Here is a 21822-nt window from a genome sequence, read left to right on the forward strand (position 1 = left end):
AGTCATTTTATCTGACAATGTCTGTTAATGCTTTAATCATATTGTTTAAATCATTCGGCAAGTCTCTCAAAACACATTTTAATCAAGTTTTATCAATTGGTAGTGAAATTTAAAGCAATAGCAAAATAAAAGCAATACATTTACCAAGAAAATGATCACATAATGAGGTGGGCCAGTATTAGTAATTTTACCATTAGGGAAATCTCAAATGAAGCTGACAGTACTTAAAATTTCTGTTTATGTTTACTTTGTGAAATCGAATCTTTTTTGCTAAAAAGTTATATAATAATAACCAATTTGACAATACTTACACGATTCAAACATGTTAATTAAAATTTCTTGCAGGTTTTTCCTCTGTGGCTTTGTTACTATGTCCCAAATCTTACTCCTACATTTTTAAGAATGTTTCTGTCTTTTGTGTCTTTGTTGTAGTATTTGTTATTGTTTAAGTATTGTGTTGTGAACATGTTAGATGTCTTGCATTTCAGAAAAAAGCCGAGGTTTGTTGTAGTGTGTACCTTCTTCTATTCAACATAATTATTTTACTTCTCTTCCATATATTAACCCATTCATGCCTAGCGTCCTGAAAAAAGGACATTGCAAACAGCGTAGACCCAGATGAGACGCCGCATAATGCGGCGTCTCATCTGGGTCTGCGCTGTTTGCTTAAAGAAATTTCGGTAAGAAATATTCTAAATATAGAAATAAATATACTAGACATCCCTAATTTTGGAAATAAATTGATCCAACTCAGAAGGATGGGAGAGTTCACTGGGCATTAATGGGTTAATTGCTTTGGCCAGACCGTTAATCTGGAGCTTGTATGTCAGAGCAATAGATAAGAAGATTATTTCCATCAACTCCATAATTTTTTTCTGAAAATCTGAAAAAAGATGATTTTTTTGTTGTTAATTGGCAAGTTAAATAGAAAATGGTGACCTTTATTAACCCTTTCAGTGCGGGAACCGAATTGTGAAGGCCTTTGCAAAAAATTGGGATCCAGATGAGACGCCACAAAACGTGGCGTCTCATCAGGATCCAAACTGTTTGCTATTCTGATAGTATTCTTTGAAAAAAATCTAAGAAAATGCTAATTTAAGAAATTCAGCAGAAGACATTTTAGCAGACGACAAATTTCCCAGCATGCAAAGGGTTAATTTGATAGCATCATTAATGCATTGTTTTGAAATGGTAGTAATTAAGTCATTTAAATGGATTTGGTGTAAGTGCAACTCTATTGTATGATTTCCAAAACTTTATTTATATAAGTGAATCTCACAGTTTTCTATTATTTAAGAAATGAAAAGATACTGCTTAATTTATTTCTTAATTTCTTATCTGTTGCTCTGTTAGTATAAAGCAACATGTAATATCTTTTGTATGGACAGTTTACTAACAATATCACCCTTTCCCATGTGATTCCCCATGGTAAATAACATGCAACTAAAACTTGTACTCCAAACCTGTATACAACCAGTGACCTATTCATAGACTGATCCGTCCACTTTGTTCTTTTGCATATAACCCTCATATCTTTACTATGCCACGCTTTGGCAAAGATGACGTGGCATTTATTGGCTGATCAATTGGTTTGATTGACAGCTGACAAGTGGTCAATTATCTCAAAAGCCAAATGCCACATCAATCTGTTTAAAGCATCTAGTTCCAATTTTTATCTTTAATTTAAGTATATAATTATCAGTTATTGGTAACATGCAAATTATATTTTGGTAGTCTTAAAACGATGAAGATGTAATATTTGCAGTATTCAGAAATAAGTATTGACTGTTAACAGCATAACCATTTATTGATATTGTTTGAACATGTAAAAATAATTATTGAAACTGCCTTCAGATGTTATTAAATTAACCCTTTCCCACATATTAAGAAGCAAAGTGAATTTGGCTTTTGCAACCAGCATAAAACCAGAACAGCCTGCGAGTAACACACAGTCTGTTCAGGTTTTATGCTGTTTGCTGCTCATCAGTAAATAAGGATTGGAAATGAAGCCTTTAAAACTTTATTAAGAATGGTATTTAATTAAATGTTTTTTTCTAAGGACTGCAAATGTGTCAAAAAGGTATCTATGTTGGAAAGGGTTAAAACACTGCTGGCAAGTTAACTTCATATGGCACGTAGTTAGGAACAAACACAAGCTTGCTTCATTGGCATATTATTTTTCAACAGTGCTCTAAATATTTTATTCAAATTGTGAATGCTTGACATTACCCTGTAAATGCCTTTGAGATGTCATAGAAAAAGTGTGACAATGTTCATGGTATGGCATGGTATCGAAATGTTCTTTGTCTTACTGTCTCGGTTTGGACGAAAGCAGTGGAAGACAACTCCAGAATAGATAAAATTGTACTTCTTGAAACTTTGTAACATGTAAATCTTTTCCAGACGTATTTCCATCTTTTAGTAACTATTTCCTGGATTGCTGATTGTCGTCTTAATAAATTCTGCCAGTATTGAGCAGTTTTTTTTACCAGGTGTTAAATAAAGTGGAATATCATAGACTGAGGTATGTTTGGCAAGATGGTGGGTGTTAGATTGGCTTGGGCAGGGTGGTAACAGGTTGTTACCGGTTTTGAATGGAATAAATTATAAATCAAGAGGAAACTTTAAATATACCAAGCTGGCGTGGAGACCTTTCTTGGGATAGTATTTGGGGCGTGTCATGTCGAGGTCAATGTCATCATAACAGATTTAAAAAAAAAAAAAAAGTTTCTGCTCAATAATTTTGGTTTGTTATGGAGATATTGCAATAAAATATTGTTTTTAGGTAGCTTACATGAAGACCTAGCTATTTATATATACCATTTTGTCACTTTAATGTGTTTATTTAGTTGACACAAATATTAACTGAAGTTCTGTCATTTTGATTTGAACAGTGTCTTATATCAGAATATATATACTTCATTTTGTAATGTAAACTTTAGACCCCAAAGAGAAAATCTGTGAGAATGGACAGCCTTGAGCAATTAAAGAGGACGGTAAAAAGTGTGCACAGTCTGAGTGGCACAAAGCAATGTAGTTGTGTACACATGGCTATAGACCTTCCATTGACATCATCAGTGTGGTCAAAAGTGTGCACAGTCTGAGTGGCACAAAGCAATGTAGTTGTGTACACATGGCTATAGACCTTCCATTGACATCATCAGTGTGGTCAAAAGTGTGCACAGTCTGAGTGGCACAAAGCAATGTAGTTGTGTACACATGGCTATAGACCTTCCATTGACATCATCAGTGTGGTCAAAAGTGTGCACAGTCTGAGTGGCACAAAGCAATGTAGTTGTGTACACATTGCTATAGACATTCCATTGACATCATCAGTGTGGTCAAAAGCAAAATGTTTGTGTACACAAAGCTATAGATATTGCATTGACACTTTCAGTGTGGTAAAAAGTTTTGGTGTATGATTGGCTATAGACATTCCATTGACATAGTATAATAAAGTGTTTGTGTGCACATGGCTATTATATATAGATATCGATAGACATAGTATGTGTGCTAACGAGCAGTTTTTGTGTACACATCCCTACAGAATATTCAGGGACATGATTTGTATGGTAAAAAGCTATGGTTATAATCATATATCCTGTGACAGTTTATAAGCACAGTTAGTTTGCTTAAAGGAAGTGTTTGTGAACACATAACTGGTGACTGTTCATGACCAAAGTTTGTGTACACAAAGCTTTTGACTGTTCATGAACATGATTTGTATGGTTGAAAGCTATGGTTATGATACCATATCTTTTGACAGTTCTTAAAAACAGTTTCTTTGGTAAAAGGCAGTGTGTGTTAACACATACCTAGTGACTGTTCATGGCCACAGTTTGTGTACACATAGCTTTTGACTGTTCATGAACACAATTTGTATGGTTAAAAGCTATGGTAATGATCACATATCTTTTAACAGTTCATGAACACAATTGTTTGGTAACAAGCAGTGTTTGTGAAGACATTCTTAGTGACTGTTCATGACCAGTTTTTGTACGCATAGCTTTTCACTGTTCATGAACACAGTTGTTGGTAAAATGCAGTGTTTGTGAACACTTTGCAATTGACAATTCATGAATGCGGTTTGTGTGGTATAAGCAATCTTTATGTTCCCAGGCTATTTACAGGTGATGAACACTTCAAACCTAGCTACACTTTATTAATACAGTTTTTGTGAAAAAAGCAATATTTCTGTTAACATAACTTTTGACAGATCGTGAATACCGTATAAGCAGGGATCATATTTTCCAGCAACATCAATCGGTCTGGATTTAAATGGGGGAAAAAGTGTCAGAAAATTTTTATCCGAAATTTTGACAAATACGTTAAAATATATACCATTGATTTTGCCATTCATGAAGAGGGTATAATATTGTACAAGTTAAATTGCCTTAAGCATTCTTTTAAACGGAACATACGAGTTTTCTCAATTGGTTTTATTATTAGCTATTACATTGTTGTTTCGGTAACTGTTTTATCTGACTTTTCATCGTTGTCAATATTATTAATCTGTGTAAGTCTATACCGATGTTTTAAATCATTGTCGACTCGATAATAGCTTAGCATTGAATCTAACAAATGTCTGTGCGTGTGTTGGCTACTGGCAATAATAAAACCAAATAGTTGAAAAACAATTCGTGTACGTTATAGTTTGTTGTCGAATAAACCATAGCCAATAGTTAAGATGCGTAGGGATTAAATCACCCGTGTGAAGCACGAGTGATTAAAAACCACGCATCTTAACTTCCGGTCGTGGGTTATTCAATAACAAACAATAAAGTACACGAATTATTTCGATTCTAACACAATTTTTACTAAAGATTTATACAATGTATATAATTTTTCTTGTAAACTATTTTATGTGAAGTTCCGCCCATAAAAATAACTTTCGGCTGTTCTGTCAATCAAAACCGCAACTTTCATTCATTTATTGCCGGATTATTACGCTGGTGGAAAATGTATCGGCATGTTTTGTTTAGTTACAGCGCGTGCTTTCAGTGTATAAGGTCCGCCCACAATTAATGCAGAATATCCGATTTTCTTCTTTGTTTATATGAAAATTTACTGACTGTATCATGCATGAAATGCACAATTTCCACGAGGATAACATCGAGGTTTTAATCTCCGAAGTAACTGTCAACGATTTTATCGTGGACAAGCACACATTACGGACCGATTAGTGTGCTAGGTATAAGCCAGTGAAATTATCGATTGATATTGACACTGGGTTATTCACGCTTGACTAATACACAACCTTGCGAATCTTCGTTGTTTGGGGTCATACGCTGATACTAGTCGGCTGACGTGCAATAGACTGGTCCTGACCGGTTAAGAGAATGCAGTGAATGGTTTATCACACCTAATTGAGATAAGAATGTAATTAGGGTATGCTAGCATGTGCACTGTGTAATCGATTTCATGACATGGGAATTTTAGCAAACAGAATCGGACCGACTCTTTGGGATTTTCAATCGGTCTTTCATGACCCCCAATCGGTCTAGGACCGACAAAACCGAACTAAATATGATCCCTGCGTATAAGTCGTTAAATAAAGTTTGATAACCGACTGCTATTGACAGTGCATAGGCACTGTTTTCATGGTATAAAGCATAGTTTGTAGACACAAAGCTATTGGCAGGTCATGAACTCAGATCATGTGGTAAAAAGGAGTGTGTTTAGGCACAAAGCTTTTGACAGATCATTAACACAGTTCATGTGGTAAAAAGGAGTGTTTGTAGGCACAAAGCTATCGACAGGTCATTTACACAGTTCATGTGGTAAGTGCATATAGGCACAAAGCTATTGACAGGTCGTTAACACAGTTCATGTGGTAAAAAGGAGTGGTTGTAGGCACAAAGCTATCGACAGGTCATTTACACAGTTCATGTGGTAAGTGCATATAGGCACAAAGCTATTGACAGGTCGTTAACACAGTTCATGTGGTAAAAAGGAGTGTTTGTAGGCACAAAGCTATTGACAATTCATTAACACAGTTCATGTGGTAAAAAGGAGTTGTTGTAGGCACAAAGCTATTGACAGTTCATTAACACAGTTCATGCAGTAAAATGGAGTGTTTGTAGGCACAAAGCTATTGACAGGTCATTAACACAGTTCATGGGGTAAAAAGGTGTGTTTGTAGGCACAAAGCTATTGACAGTTCATTAACACAGTTCATGTGGTAACAAGGAGTGGTTGTAGGCAAAAAGCTATTGACAGTTCATTAACACAGTTGATGCAGTAAACAGGAGTGGTTGTAGGCACAAAGCTATTGACAGGTCAGTAACACAGTTCATGTGGTATAGGAGTGTTTGTATGTACAAAGCTATTGACAGGTCATTATATATAAACACAGTTCATGTGGTAAAAAGAAGTGTTTGTAGTCATAAAGCTATTGACAAGTCATAAACACAGTTCATGCAGTAAAAAGGAGTGTTTGTAGGCACAAAGCTATTAACAGGTCATTTACACAGTTCATGTGGTAAAAAAGAATGCTCATAGACACAAAGCTATTGACAGGTCGTTAACACAGTTCATGTGGTAATAGGAGTGCTTGTATGCACAAAGCTATTGACACAGTTAATGCAGTAAAAAGGAGTGTTTGTAGGCATCAAGCTATCGACAGTTCATTTACACAGTTCATGTGGTAAAAAGGAGTGTTTGTAGGCACAAAGCTATTGACAGTTCATTAACACAGTTCATGCAGTAAAAAGGAGTGGTTGTAGGCACAAAGCTATTGACAGTTCATAAACACAGTTCATGCAGTAAAAAGGAGTGTTTGTAGGCACAAAGCTATTGACAGTTCATTAACACAGTTCATGCAGTAAAAAGGAGTGGTTGTAGGCACAAAGCTATTGACAGGTCATTATATATAAACGCAGTTCATGTGGTTAAAAGAAGTGTTTGTAGGCACAAAGCTATTGACAGTTCATTAACACAGTTCATGGGGTAAAAAGGAGTGTTTGTAGGCACAAAGCTATTGACAGTTCATTAACACAGTTGATGCAGTAAAAAGGAGTGGTTGTAGGCACAAAGCTATTGACAGGTCATTATATATAAACGCAGTTCATGTGGTTAAAAGAAGTGTTTGTAGGCACAAAGCTATTGACAGGTCATAAACACAGTTCCTGTGGTAAAAAGGAGTGTTTGTAGTCATAAAGCTATTGACAGGTCATCTAAGCAGTTCATGTTGTAAAAAAGAGTGTTTTGTAGGCATAAAGCTATCAACAGGTCATTAACACAGTTCATGTTGTAAAAAAGAGCGTGTGTAGGCATGCAGCTATTGACAGGTCATTGACATAGTTCATGTGTTAAAAAGGAGCGTTTGGAGGCACAAAACTATTAACAGTTCATTCACACAGTGCATGTGGTAAAAAAGTGTGTTTGTAGGCACAAAACTATTGACAGTTCATTAACACAGTTCATATGGTAGAAAGGTGTGTATGTAGGAACAAAGCTATTGACAGATCATTAACAAGATTTTTTAATGTAAAAAGCAGTGTAAGGGTATGTATACAGAATGTGTTAGTGACTTGTCAATATCTTCACCATAATGTCCCGTAGTTAGGTTTCGTACTACATATACAATTTTCTGATCATTAAAAAAAGTCATTATGCACCAAGTAAAACAGTTAATAATCTTGAATTATAATTTCTGCTTATATTTTCTTATTTTAAAATAATTGTCTATATATAAAGAGGGCATTGAGCTGGTTTCATTTTGTTGTAATTAAAACAACAAACTATATATATTTCTAAAATTGTTCATAATTCAGTAGTATATGTACTTAATTATTCACTTATGGAGTTTAAACATTTTGTTTGACATCAACAAATTGTTGTTGAGAAATGAAGGTTTGATTAATCTTGTATCAACCATGATACTTTATGCACAAACATATGCTTAACATGCACACTAACAAACAGCTTTAACTGCACAGAACCTTTGAACCTGCTTGCATGTGTATTGTTTGAAATTTTGCTAACATTTATCTTGTTTGAACTTTTTCTAATACCGTATTTTACCATGTATAGCGCGCTACCATGTATAACGCGCATGCAATATTTTAAAGCCAAAATGGAGAAAAAAAAGAATTCAAGACCAAAATCCTGAAAATTTGGCTGAAAATGGCCGCCATTCTTATATTGCGCAATCATTTAATCTGAGTTTTCGGGCGCTTAATTTTTTGTTTTAAAGTAGGGAGCGTTTATACAGTCAGGAGCATGGGTTGCATAGCACTATATTTTCGACAATTTTTAAGATTATTCTCTCGAGAACACCGACATGTCCTTATTGCCGCGCACTGTGCGTGTTTTTTCAAGACCCCTGCGCGTTAATTTCGAACCACTATTACCTATTCCTCACATTTTAACAGTGTAACATTTTCATTACCTGCCGCTCACAACATCATATGACATCTTCTTCTGCAGACCCGCAACATCGCAATGTCCAATTTTACGCAAATCGTCCGTGGATCCCATTTTATTTTTCATCGACTTAAATATTTCCCCATTAAGAGATGCTCCCCATTAAATCCAGTTTGACCCAGTATTTCGCGCCTTCACTGCGTCTAGTTGATAAGTATTTATAGTGAGACAAACAATACACCCGAACGCTCAATTCCATACAGTTGGCGTTATCAGTGTAAAGCCATTTGACAAATATCATTTGTTTGTCTCTATTGAAAGAAAATAAAACGAGTCTATATCTCTATTGTTGGTTTGTAACCTACGTAGTATACTCGCACAGAAGCATATTAATGCAGAGATCGGAAAATCATTGATAAATGTATTCTTCGTTTCAATGCTTAGGGCAGAGTAATTTCGGCAAATCGGAACTCAACTTACGTAAAACACTTGCTCAGTTAACCGTTGAACTCCACCTCCATTCTCTGCAAAAGGTTCGAAGGCGGAGCTTTGCACGTGCTATTATTTAATTGGACGATTGCCATTGAGGAACAAACACATGATTGGTTCGGCATGTTGATTGCTAGACAAAGGAAGTCAATTTTGTCGGCGAGAAACTTGTCGCTTTATTGCTTCAGACAGGAAGCCGCTTTCCTTTGAGGACGTCAAACTGTCAATTCACATAGAGTGCAAATTTTCGGAATTGCTAACATTAAACTTTGGATTAAATTATGAAAATAAAGCAAAAGCGAAGTTGAGAAATATGATTGAAATAATTAGCCTTAGTTCAAATAAGACGTTTTGCGTTGTAAATCAACGAGTTTTCATGACAACAAAAACTTAAACAAACAATACCGCGACGCACGGGGATCGATATACCTCGATTTTTTTTAATGAACAATCAATGAAGAAGTGTGAAAACACCAACAAAGACATTGTTTTCATCTTTTAATTTTTGTCAAAACTGTTACTACCCTGTTCATTCCTCACCTTTCCCGCTATTTGTTGTTTCGACAACGGCCCCTTCAGTCTATAACATTATAGGGTGTAGTTTTCTGCAATAACAAAAATGGCGGCAATTGTGAAGATTTACGATTACAAAATGGATTTTTTGCAATTTAGCAACCAGGAAAGCGTTGTGTCAATGTATTACGCGCACTGAATTTTTATTTTGAAATTTGAAGGTAAAAAACTGCGCGCTATGCATGGTAAAATACGGTATTTATTGTCCCCCACCGGTGAAACCAGAGGGGACTTATGGCTTGCGCTCTGTCTGTCTTTCTGTCCTACGTCAAGAATTCTGGTTGCTATGACAACAAATAAAAAAAATACTGACAATGGTGGAATTTCCCCGGTAGGGGACCATATTGCTTGGCAATCTCTTGTTTATCATAGAATTTTGCTTACATATTACAATCCAGTATATCTGAAAATGTCTATCAGTCTGATATGTTGTTGGTTGGCAGATTATCACCCCTTGGCTAATATGAGTGATGCTTTTTGTGCACTATTACACAGCATCTTACTATCTCTTTACAATGTGATACATCAGTGACTTTATATTTGGCAGAGCAAAGCTCCAATCCAAATATATATTTACTATCTTAAAGCAAACCATAAGTGACAAACCTTGTAAAATTTTTATATTACACTTCTCTCTCCAGCATGAACATAATGATAGGAGAAAAGTTAGCTAACTGTACTGGATGATGTTGTTTGCTTTTACTTCCATTCCATCATGAAACTTTACTATCCTAATATGAAAATCTGCTGAAATTATATGGCTAAAATATACAGTCAGCATGTGACCTGGCAAATCCAATAAAAAATGTTCTATGGAAATAATAAGAAATCTGGTCAATAAAACCATAGATTGCATAGCAATATGATAAGAATACACTTTTTTGCAAGGGCCATTTTGTATTGTTTTAATATAGAAGTAAGTAAATAAGAGTGTGAAATGCATAAAATAAGAAATGTATCACTAGGTCTATAATATTCAAAGATCCTTATATAAATTGGTGAGGCTCACAAATGAGTCTTTCTTAATTTTCATTGTTGAACAGATTCAGCAGCTATTCAATATTGCATCCTTGATTAAAACTTTTTTAGGAAAACTAGAGATTTTTCTTATCTGAGCATAGAATATACACAAAACATTTATGAACTTTGGATTAAAAAGGTGTTTTTTATGCTACACATAATTTTATTATGCATGTTATTGTTTTAAAGACTTTTCTATTCAGCTTTACTTCCTTGTGTTTGAATTTGAGTTAATTGATTTTAGTTTTTTGTGGAGGTATAAATCTTGCCAGATTTAAACCGTTCACATATTTTAACTCCTACACCATATAACACTGATCAAAATTGAGTGTGAAACTTCTCTGCTTATTTTCAATATTTCGGATACATTTTTTTCCTGTAAAACCATGTAGTTGTAAGATATTTAGATTATAAATCATGTTATATTTCTGTTGACAGGCAACAGTAAAGAAGCAGATAGAAAGACGCAACATGATAGCCCAGGAGTTTTCAGACCTGATTGTTTATTGTGTAGCTGTGCAGTTCAATGAAAGTGAGTTTTGGTTGTATTCAGCTTTATTTGATGCAGTTCTGTTATTTGTAAGGAAATATTGGTGACAACCATGATTCACTGTTTCAAACATTGAAAAATAACAGCGAAAATTATGGATACTGCGAGTAACTTGCAGTCTGTTCAGGTTTTATGCTGTTTGCTGCTCCTCAGTATCTAAGGATTGGTGTGAACACTGAATTTAGTAAGAAAGGTCAATTAAATTAAAAATTAAACTTTCTTAAGGACTACAAAGGCGTCAAAATACCCATCTAAGTGTAAAGGGTTAAATAGAAAAATCACTTCAACAATCTCCTCTGAAACCACAAAGCCCTAAGGTTTGGTATTTGGTATGTAAAATTATATACAGTTTACTCTCGTTGTTTCGAAGTCGGCGGGAACAAGAACAAATATAGCAATTAGGAGAAATTGAGATATCCGATTAGGTGTTTTCAAAGAAAAAATGAGACGAAAATTTACCTTGTTTTTTACATTTATATACCTGCTAAGTTGTCTAACTAAAGCCGTCACCGTGTGGCATAATACTCTCTACTACCCTTTCTATTACCTGATATATACGCGTTTATACGAGGCACGATTAAATTTGCTATTTAAATGCTTATAATTACGTTTTAAGTGTTATTGAATTGCATGAACACATGCGGTTATTATTTTCTAAACTGTCGAGTAAACATGTTAATGTTGCTATTTAAAGTTATGATGCAATTGACGTCCAATCAAGACGATGGTTTTTCATCTTAACGTGTAAATCACGTTCGGGAATACTGAACTATACATGAAAATTTTGAAATGCAAAGTTCAATTGATTATTAGTACAGGATAAAATAAACCCACAGGTTATAAAGTGACAGACCTTACTGACGTGTTAATGGTTAACGACATTACACACGTGTGGTCATTGATGCAATTAAGGGATCAATTATCTACCGCACAATTTGGGAGCAGCCGGGCGAAGCGGGACGATGAAGTATCCAAGAAAACATTTCTCACCTTTGCCGACGCTGGAACAGTTATTCGCACTTTGAGATGAACCACAGTAAATACATGTAAAATCAGGACTTGGGACAAATTTTTATATCGAGATATCAAATTATGCGACATAATGAAAATCGAAATATGCGATGTTTATTAATATAGAAAAAGAAGGAAAAAGTTGGGACATTGAGCTTACTTTGACATATTGAGAAAATCTAGATATCAGATGTCAAGATTACGAGAGTAGACTGTAGTTTTATTCTACCAAATTTATTCAAATCTTGGCTTTTGGGTCAAAGTTAGCCCATCCTGCAGGGAACTTATTTTTCTAATGTTTGAAGCGAAACTTTAAAAAATATCTTCCAACCAAGATCACTGTAACTTCTTAACATGAATTCAGGGCTCTCATGAGCTTTGTCTCTGCCCTCTTGTTTGGTTATGGTTAAGTTTAGGTTATGCTGATATGCCACGGGGGACATAAGGTTTGCTTTTGTTTCAGAGTTTCAAGGTTCTGGCAACTGCGTCGAGATGTCCTCCTTCCAGGAGACCAAGGCAGAGGGTCTGTGTAGCAAGTCCAAGGCTCTCCAGTTTGTGAAATATCCTTTGTTGTCATTCAGTTATACCAATAAAACTATGGTTTACAATTGGGAATATCTTTTGTGAACCTAAATATTTTGTTAAATCTTTTTAAACTTGAGTATCAGTGTTAATAGTATTAACAATTTATCATAACACTTGCATTTAGTGTTCTCTAACCTAAAGTCTAAAATTATTATTATACTATTATTATACTTACAGATGTTAATATATCAAAACATTTATATGCCAAGTAGCCAATATATTATTTGTTGAATTATATTATTTGTCTTCAATATTCCATTGAGACCTTAACAAGCCTACATACAACTACCGTCAACTCAGTCGGGTTTATCCAAAGGGGTCCAGAATTGACTCGTCCAACTACAACCCTATCCCGATGTGGAATTGTGGGTCTCAGCTCTGTGCACTCAACTACCAGACGGCTGACTGGCCCATGCAAGTCAATCAGGGACGCTTCCTCATGAATGGAATGTAGGGCTGGCTTTTGCATTTCAACACTTGATTGCTGATTATCATTTTACTTGAGCAATTGAAAAGATTAGATTCTTTAGTTTTTTTACACCTTGCCAACCCCCAATTTCATTTCAATATAAACGATTGCCGGGGGTTCTCCAGCTTGAATCTGTTTGTCAAAGTACTTTGGCACTTTACAACATGTAATTGTGCATGCTTTGTTCCTTATGATATCAAGTTTTTCATGTTCAATTTGTATTAATCTGCATAAACAATTGCAGAAATGATACCCCTTTTTTCACTTAGAATTTCATTATTGTTACAAGTTGTTTGTAGTATATGTGATATGAGGGTTTTTTGTCACTTTTGTGACAATCTCTAGTTTTTCCATTATATCCATTTGAACACAAAGAGGGTTGAGCACCATACTATTGTTGTTTGTATAGAAATGTTTAGTAGATACATGAGTCTCACTGTACACCCTTGACATATAGAAATTACCCAATAATAATTGCCAACATTTCAAATGTAATTTGTGTTCAAAACAGGAAATACAACTATTGCCATTTGGTGCTCAACAACTTCTATTTAGTGTATGAATGGGACATGTTCCCCATTAATTACATGGCGATTGGTCATGAAATTATATGTTTACAGCCATTCTCCTTCTACTTTTGATTCAAGTAGGGCAGTTGTTAGATACTGAAATAGGTATATGCACTAAGTACTGGTAAACAACTCGGGTCCGCTAAGCTTGCCCATGAAAAGCGAGCGTAAGTTAACAGACAGCTTTGAAATGACTGATTGATATATTGGTACTAACATAAAAAAATTGGTAAAATAAACCAAAACCCAAACACTTTGTGGCTTAATTATAGGTGTGGTTACATGTTACAACTGACACACTTTGTGGCTTGATTTTAGGTGTGGCTACATGTAACAACTGACACAATTTGTGGATTGATTTCAGGTGTGGTTACATGTTACAACTGACACACTTTGTGGATTGATTTCAGGTGTGGTTACATGTTGCAACTGACACACTTTGTGCTTGATTTCAGGTGTGGTTACATGTTACAACTGACACACTTTGTGGCTTGATTTAAGGTGGGGTTACATGTAACAACTGACACACTTTGTGGATTGATTTCAGGTGTGGTTACATGTTAAAACTGACACACTTTGTGCCTTGATTTCAGGTGTGGTTACATGTAACAACTGACACTTTGTGGATTGATTTCAGGTGTGGTTACATGTAACAACTGACACACTTTGTGGCTTGATTTCAGGTGTGGTTACATGTTACAACTGACACACTTTGTGGATTGATTTTAGGTGGGGTTACATGTAACAACTGACACACTTTGTGGATTGATTTCAGGTTTGGTTACATGTTACAACTGACACACTTTGTGGCTTGATTTCAGGTGTGGTTACATGATACAACTGACATACTTTGTGGCTTGATTTCAAGTGTGGTTACATGTTACAACTGACACACTTTGTGGATTCATTTCAGGTGTGGTTACATGTTACAACTGACACACTTTGTGGCTTGATTTCAGTTGTGGTTACATGTAACAACTGACACACTTTGTGGCTTGATTCAGGTGTGGTTACATGTAACAACTGACACACTTTGTGGATTGATTTCAGGTGTGGTTACATGTTACAACTGACACTTTGTGGCTTGATTTCAGGTGTGGTTACATGTTACAACTGACACACTTTGCGGCTTGATTTTAGGTGTGGTTACATGTAACAACTGGCACATTTTGTGCCTTGATTTTAGGTGTGGTTACATGTAACAACTGACACACTTTGTGGCTTGATTTCAGGTGTGGTTACATGTAACAACTGACACACTTTGTGGCTTTATTTAATGTGTGGTTACATGTAACAACTGACACACTTTGTGGATTGATTTTAGGTGTGGTTACATGTTACAACTGACACACTTTTTGGCTTGATTTCAGGTGTGGTTACATGTAACAACTGACACACTTTGTACCTCGATTTTAGGTGGGGTTACGTGATACAACTGACACACTTTGTGCCTTGATTCAGGTGTGTTTACATGTTACAACTGACACACTTTGTGGCTTGATTTCAGGTGTGGTTACATGTAACAACTTACACCTTTTGTACCTTGATTTTAGGTGGGGTTATATGTTACAATTGACACACTTTGTGGCTTGATTTCAGGTGTGGCTACATGTAACAACTGACACACTTTGTGGCTTGACTTTAGGTGGGGTTACATGTTACACCTGACACACTTTGTGGCTTGATTTCAGGTGTGGTTACATGTTACAACTGACACACTTTGTGGATTGATTTCAGGTGTGGTTACATGTTACAACTGACACACTTTGTGGCTTGATTTCAGGTGTGGTTACATGTTACAACTGACACACTTTTTGGATTGATTTCAGGTGCAGTTACATGTTACAACTGACACACTTTGTGGATTGATTTCAGGTGTGGTTCCATGTAACAACTGACACACTTTGTGGATTGATTTCAGGTGTGGTTACATGTAACAACTGACACACTTTGTGCCTTGATTTTAGGTGGGGTTACATTTTACAACTGACACACTTTGTGGCTTGATTTTAGGTGTGGTTACGTATTACAACCAGACTGCATCTGGTCTGAAGGCTACAGTCCATTTGACAAGAGGTCTGTGAAAGTGGATCCTATGACCATCTCTGTCACGGTAGGGGAAAACATGGTTAACACTTGTATTGGTAGATAAAACATTTGCCGTTTTTGATATGCTGAAATTATGTTCAATCATTGTAATGATTGGTGAAGTGATTGTACATCTTTGTAATGGACGGTGAAATCGTTGCCCATCTTTGTAATTGAAGGTGAAATTGTTTTCCATCTTTGTAATGGAAGCTGAAATCATTGTCTTTGTAATAAAAGGTAAAATCAATGTCCATCTTTGTTCTGGTATGGTTCATCAGTGTCTTTATTTTTAAAGATAGGTAAATTGTCTGTCCTTTAATTAATTTATTTCTCATTGTAGAAATTGTATTTGAATGGTTTAATAATAATGGGAATAATAGATTCTAACAATTATCAATAACATGAAAATTAAGATGCGACAGGAAGCATTCCAGAAACGCCAGCGCGCTCAAAAGTGACTTTTTGACAAAATACTAAGTGTGGAAAATGCTCTTTTGACAAAAAAGCCCCCCCCCCCGCCCTTTTCAAATCCTATCTGGATCACTGAGACCTTAAACAAATCTTTGTCAATAAAGCCATTGATTGCATTGCAATCTAAGAAGTATAAACTTGTTTGTCAGGATCATTTTGTATTGTTTTAGTGTAGAAATAAGAAAATCAGTATAAAAAATACACAAAATAAGAAATATGTTACTGGTTGTAAAAATATTTCACCATTTAAAATAGTGAGAAATGTGGGTACATAAAATTGCCTTTGTAATTGTTGTTGTGGCGGAGATTGAGCATCTATTCAAAATTGTACCATTGATTATGTTTGATAGAAAATCTAGTGTTTTTTGCTCTTAGCATAGAAGATTCAAGAACAAATTCATTAATTTTGAATGAGAAAAAGAGTTCTTTATGCTTAAATTCATTGTATCTTGCTGGTTATTCCATGTTATAAGATGTATGTATCACAGGTGATTGGGGCTCGGCATCTGATGAGGCCGAAACAGAAATTGGGCAATCCCTTTGTGGAGATTGAGATTGTGGGGCTAGACTGTGATAACAACAAGTGGAAGACATTGTCCACACGTAAGACATGCTTATAGCATGAAGTTGTTCATATTTAAAAGTTTGTCAATAATGGACCCATGGCAAAAAAGGTTCCTGTAATGCGGTAATTTGATTGATAGACAATGTTCAGTGTTTGACTGTATGTACTCTGTTCTAATAAGAAACTCTGGTATATATCTGAAGACAAGAAACACTGTTGTGATGCAACCCAGCTAACAACTTACAACAAAGTCAATGACCATAGAACAGAATAGAAAAAAATCTCATTTAATATGCAAACATGCTTATAAGAATTGTTTTCATATTATCATGTTCAGCCAATAAATAACTTTTGCTGATTATAATGTTTGGCTTTAAGATAAAATCTGTCTAATACTTTGCTTTGAGATCACTAAATGTATGTTGTTTATAAGCACATAAACCGATATCATTCTTCTACAATCTGATAATTGTTATTATGCCCCCCTTCGAAGAAGAGGGGGTATATTGCTTTGCTCATGTCGGTCTGTCGGTCGGTCTGTCGGTCTGTCGGTCCGTCCACCAGGTGGTTGTCAGACGATAACTCAAGAACGCTTGGGCCTAGGATCATGAAACTTCATAGGTACATTGATCATGACTCGTAGATGACCCCTATTGATTTTGAGGTCACTAGGTCAAAGGTCAAGGTCACGGTGACCAGAAATAGTAAAATGGTTTTTGAATGATAACTCAAGAACGCATACGCCTAGGATCATGAAACTTCATGGGTAGATTGATCATGACTTGCAGATGACCCCTATTGATTTTGAGGTCACTAGGTCAAAGGTCAAGGTCACGGTGACCCGAAATAGTAAAATGGTTTCCGGATGATAACTTAAGAACGCATACGCCTAGGATCATGAAACTTCATAGGTAGATTGATCATGACTCGCAGATGACCCCTATTGATTTTGAGGTCACTAGGTCAAAGGTCAAGGTCACGGTGACCCGAAATAGTAAAATTGTTTTCGGATGATAACTCAAGAACGCATACGCCTAGTATCATGAAACTTCATAGGTAGATTGATAATGACTTGCAGATGACCCCTATTGATTTTGAGGTCACAAGGTCAAAGGTCAAGGTCACGGTGACCCGAAATAGTAAAATGATTTTTGGATGATAACTCAAGAACGGTTTTGCCTAGGATCATGACACTTCATAAGTACATTGATCGTGACTCGCAGATGACCCCTATTGATTTTCAGGTCACTTGGTCAAAGGTCAAGGTCACAGTGACAAAAATCGTATTCACACAATGGCTGCCACTACAACGGACAGCCCATATGGGGGGCATGCATGTTTTACAAACAGCCCTTGTTAATCTTTCTTCATAGGTAGAATATTTCATACAATATTTCAAAAAATAAAGTTAACACATAAAAAATCAATGTTCCATATAGCAATAGCCAAAATTTCAATACTGGATGTGGTGATCTGGTAACATAGATTTAACGCGATACAAATTGCTGGTTTTTATTTTTGTGTCACAATATATTCCATGTGAAAGTCCAGCTACCATATCTGAACATTCACAGGCAAACATGAGATTGGCTTCGGTCAGCTTCGGAAGAACGACTTAGTTATCATAAATATGTTGTTATTCTGGTGCTGCTTGAAGCCAGTCTTGCATTTGCCTGTTAGTGCTCACATATTGTGGCAGAAAATGAACATGGAATATATTGTCGCATATATTGTTGCACAAACAATGAAGACAAGCATTTTGTATCTTGTTTAATCTATGTTGCCATACCACATCTACTTTGAAATATTGGCTATTGCTGTAAGGAATACTAATTTTTTATGGTTTTACTTTGTTTTACGAAATATTATGCGAAATATTTGTTGATTTTTAGCTCAGCGTTTTAGGAGAAAACCCGAGGTATTGTCATAGCCAGCTCGTCGTGTCGTCTGACGTCCGCGTCATGCTAAAACCTTAACATTGGCTCTAAAATCAAAGTGCCTCCACCTACAACCTTGAAACTTCATATTTAGATGCACCTTGATGAGTTCTACACGTCACACCCATTTTGGGGTCACTAGGTCAAGGTCATGGTCTCTTTGACCTCTAAAAAAATTAATAATTCTGACCAGCTTTCATTTATTCAAAACTGCATCTGTAGCCGAGCGTGCCAGGCGTTATGTGGTGCTGTTGTTAGTATATATGTTACTTTATACAATCTAAATTATTGATCTAAATCATTCTGCATTGGCCCATTTACCATAATCATTTCTTAAACGGTCTTAATTATTGTTCTTAAACATTGTGTATTTGCCATATACGTTAATAATTTGTTAAACAACAATCTTAATTAATATTATTAATCATTGTGCATAGGCCTATAGACCATGATCATTTCTTAAATCTTAATAAGTGTTTTTTTTTACAGAAATGAATGGGTTGAACCCAGTTTGGTCCAAGCAAACCACAGATTTTGACATCCACTGTCCCGATCTTGCTTTGATACGGTTTGTGGTGAACGACGAAGACACGTTTGGGGAACCAAAATTTCTTGGACAAGCCACATTCCCTGTAAAGTGCTTGAGAACAGGTAAACTTCCTGGTTCGCTTTATGAGTTTTGCAATTAACACATACATTGTTTTTCCATTATTTAATTGCTTATAAGTGTTTTGCTTTGTACTCATTTTATGAGAATGACAGTATTGAATGAAATGTGTTTGCATGTGCCATTTAAGTGCTCCTTGCTTCTAAATTAATTAAGGGTAATGAGCCCTGTCAATATTGAAGAAAGATATTTGATTCGTGTACTGTGCTCTTTCTCTCAGTGTCCACTATCAATGTATTCCCAAAATTTAAGAGCCCATATAAAGATGAATCAGGATTTTGAAGTGACTGGAATTTGAGGTCACTTTTTCAGCTGGCAGGTCAGTCTGCATGAAATATGTTTGTTGATCAAACTACTGGGTTCTTTTTAAAGCAATTTATTTAAGATTTGAAAAAGGTCATCACCATATTGACTAGATATACATAACACTTTTCGTCCTTACTAATCCACACGTTTGTGAGTTATTTGCCCTTGAACATAGCTGTCAAATCAGGGTGGGTTCTGTTCACTGTGTGTATTTTGTTGCAGGCTATCGAAGCGTGCCCTTGAAGAATGAGTACAGTGAGCCGCTGGAGTTGTCTGCCCTGCTTGTTCACGTTGACATACGCAACCCTCAGGTGGGTGACTTGTAGAGTTAGGGGTTGATATACATATGGGCTCACTCTTAGATATCTGGGCTTAAAGTTAGGGGTTGATATACATATGGGCTCACTCTTAGATATCTGGGCTTAAAGTTAGGGGTTGATATACATATGGGCTCACTCTTAGATATCTGGGCTTAAAGTTAGGGGTTGATATACATATGGGCTCACTCTTAGATATCTGGGCTTAAAGTTAGGGGTTCATATACATATGGGCTCACTCTTAGATATCTGGGCTTAAAGTTAGGGGTTGATTTACATATGGGCTCACTCTTAGATATCTGGGCTTAAAGTTAGGGGTTGATATACATATGGGCTCACTCTTAGATATCTGGGCTTCCCTCAGGTGGGCGACTTGTAGAGTTAGGGGTTGATATACATATGGGCTCACCCTTAGATATCTGGGCTTAAAGTTAGGGGTTGATATACATATGGGCTCACTCTTAGATATCTGGGCTTAATGCCTTTGTTAGGGTTGATATACATATGGGCTCACTCTTAGATATCTGGGCTTAATGCCTTTGTTAGGGGTTGATATACATATGGGCTCACTCTTAGATATCTGGGCTTAATGCCTTTGTTAGGGGTTGATATACATATGGGCTCACTCTTAGATATCTGGGCTTAATGCCTTTGTTAGGGGTTGATATACATATGGGCTCACTCTTAGATATCTCGGCTTAATGCCTTTGTTAGGGGTTGATATACATATGGGCTCACTCTTAGATATCTGGGCTTAATGCCTTTGTTAGGGGTTGATATACATATGGGCTCACTCTTAGATATCTGGGCTTAATGCCTTTGCATAATGTGTTGTCCCAGATTAGCCTGTGTATTTTACACAGGCAATCAAGGATGACACTTTCGGCTTTCATGATTTTTTGTTTAAAGGAAGTTACTTAAAGAAACTCCAGTTTTAGCGGAAAGTGTCAGTCATGTGTGTTAACCCTTTGCATGCTGGGAAATTTGTTGTCTGCTAAAATGATGTCTGCTGAATTTCTAAAATTAGCATTTTCTTCGATTATTTTTCTAAGACCACTATCAGAATAGCAAACAGTTTGGATCCTGATGAGACGCAACGTTCTGTGGCGTCTCATCTGGGTCCAAACTGTGATGAGACGCCACGTTCTGTGGCGTCTCATCTGGGTACAAACTGTTTGCAAAGGTCTTCAAAATCCGGTTCCAGCACTCAAAGGGCTAATCTAGGACGACTCATGCACATGTATTGAGCTTTGTTTTGCCAGGGCAAGGTTCATGTATGCCCATCGTTCCAGATGTAATGAAGCAGACATCAGGAAACATTTCAAAGTAAATTTGGTTAAGAAAGTTCAGGAATTTCAAATGTTTGGTGGTTTTATGTACACATTTTGGGGGTACCTCTTATATCAGCAGGATTTCCATGAAATTTGTTCTCAGCACCTTATCCCAACACTTATATATTTAACAACTACATATACATGTATATATTTTTTTTCCTAGGACATTTAAATTGAATTGTGCCAGTTTTCAAATTCCTTCCGCATAATAGTTATGATACATATTGGTATCATACATACAATAAAGTAGCCCTATAGCCCTTTCCCCCATTAGAAGCAAAGTGAAAATGGCTTTTGCAGTCGGAATAAAACCAGAACAGCCTGGGAGTAACTCGCAGTCTGTTCAGGTTTTATGCTGTTTGCTGCTCATTCGAAACTAAGGCTTGAAATGAAGCCTTTAAAACTTGAATTTAGTAGGTAAGGTTTTTAATTAAATGTAAATTTTTAAGGGACTACAAATTTGTCAAAAAGCGTATCTAAGTGGTAGAGGGTTAATGAGTTCTG

At 36.0% G+C, this 21822-nt stretch overlaps 1 protein-coding gene across 1 annotated transcript in view; it reads left to right on the forward strand.

The window, feature by feature from the left end:
* Positions 1-21822, forward strand: part of LOC127846015 (1-phosphatidylinositol 4,5-bisphosphate phosphodiesterase gamma-1-like) — a 130287-nt gene that overhangs the window by 95270 nt on the left and 13195 nt on the right. Inside the window, exons 25-32 of the mRNA XM_052377196.1 lie at positions 489-500; positions 10888-10981; positions 12474-12570; positions 12875-13045; positions 15647-15746; positions 16681-16795; positions 19184-19345; positions 19890-19978. Coding sequence (XP_052233156.1) covers positions 489-500; positions 10888-10981; positions 12474-12570; positions 12875-13045; positions 15647-15746; positions 16681-16795; positions 19184-19345; positions 19890-19978 — 840 coding nt within the window. The remainder of the gene's footprint in view (positions 1-488; positions 501-10887; positions 10982-12473; positions 12571-12874; positions 13046-15646; positions 15747-16680; positions 16796-19183; positions 19346-19889; positions 19979-21822) is intronic.

The sequence above is a fragment of the Dreissena polymorpha genome, chromosome 9 (genome assembly GCF_020536995.1).
Source record: "Dreissena polymorpha isolate Duluth1 chromosome 9, UMN_Dpol_1.0, whole genome shotgun sequence".
Taxonomy (NCBI): domain Eukaryota; kingdom Metazoa; phylum Mollusca; class Bivalvia; order Myida; family Dreissenidae; genus Dreissena; species Dreissena polymorpha.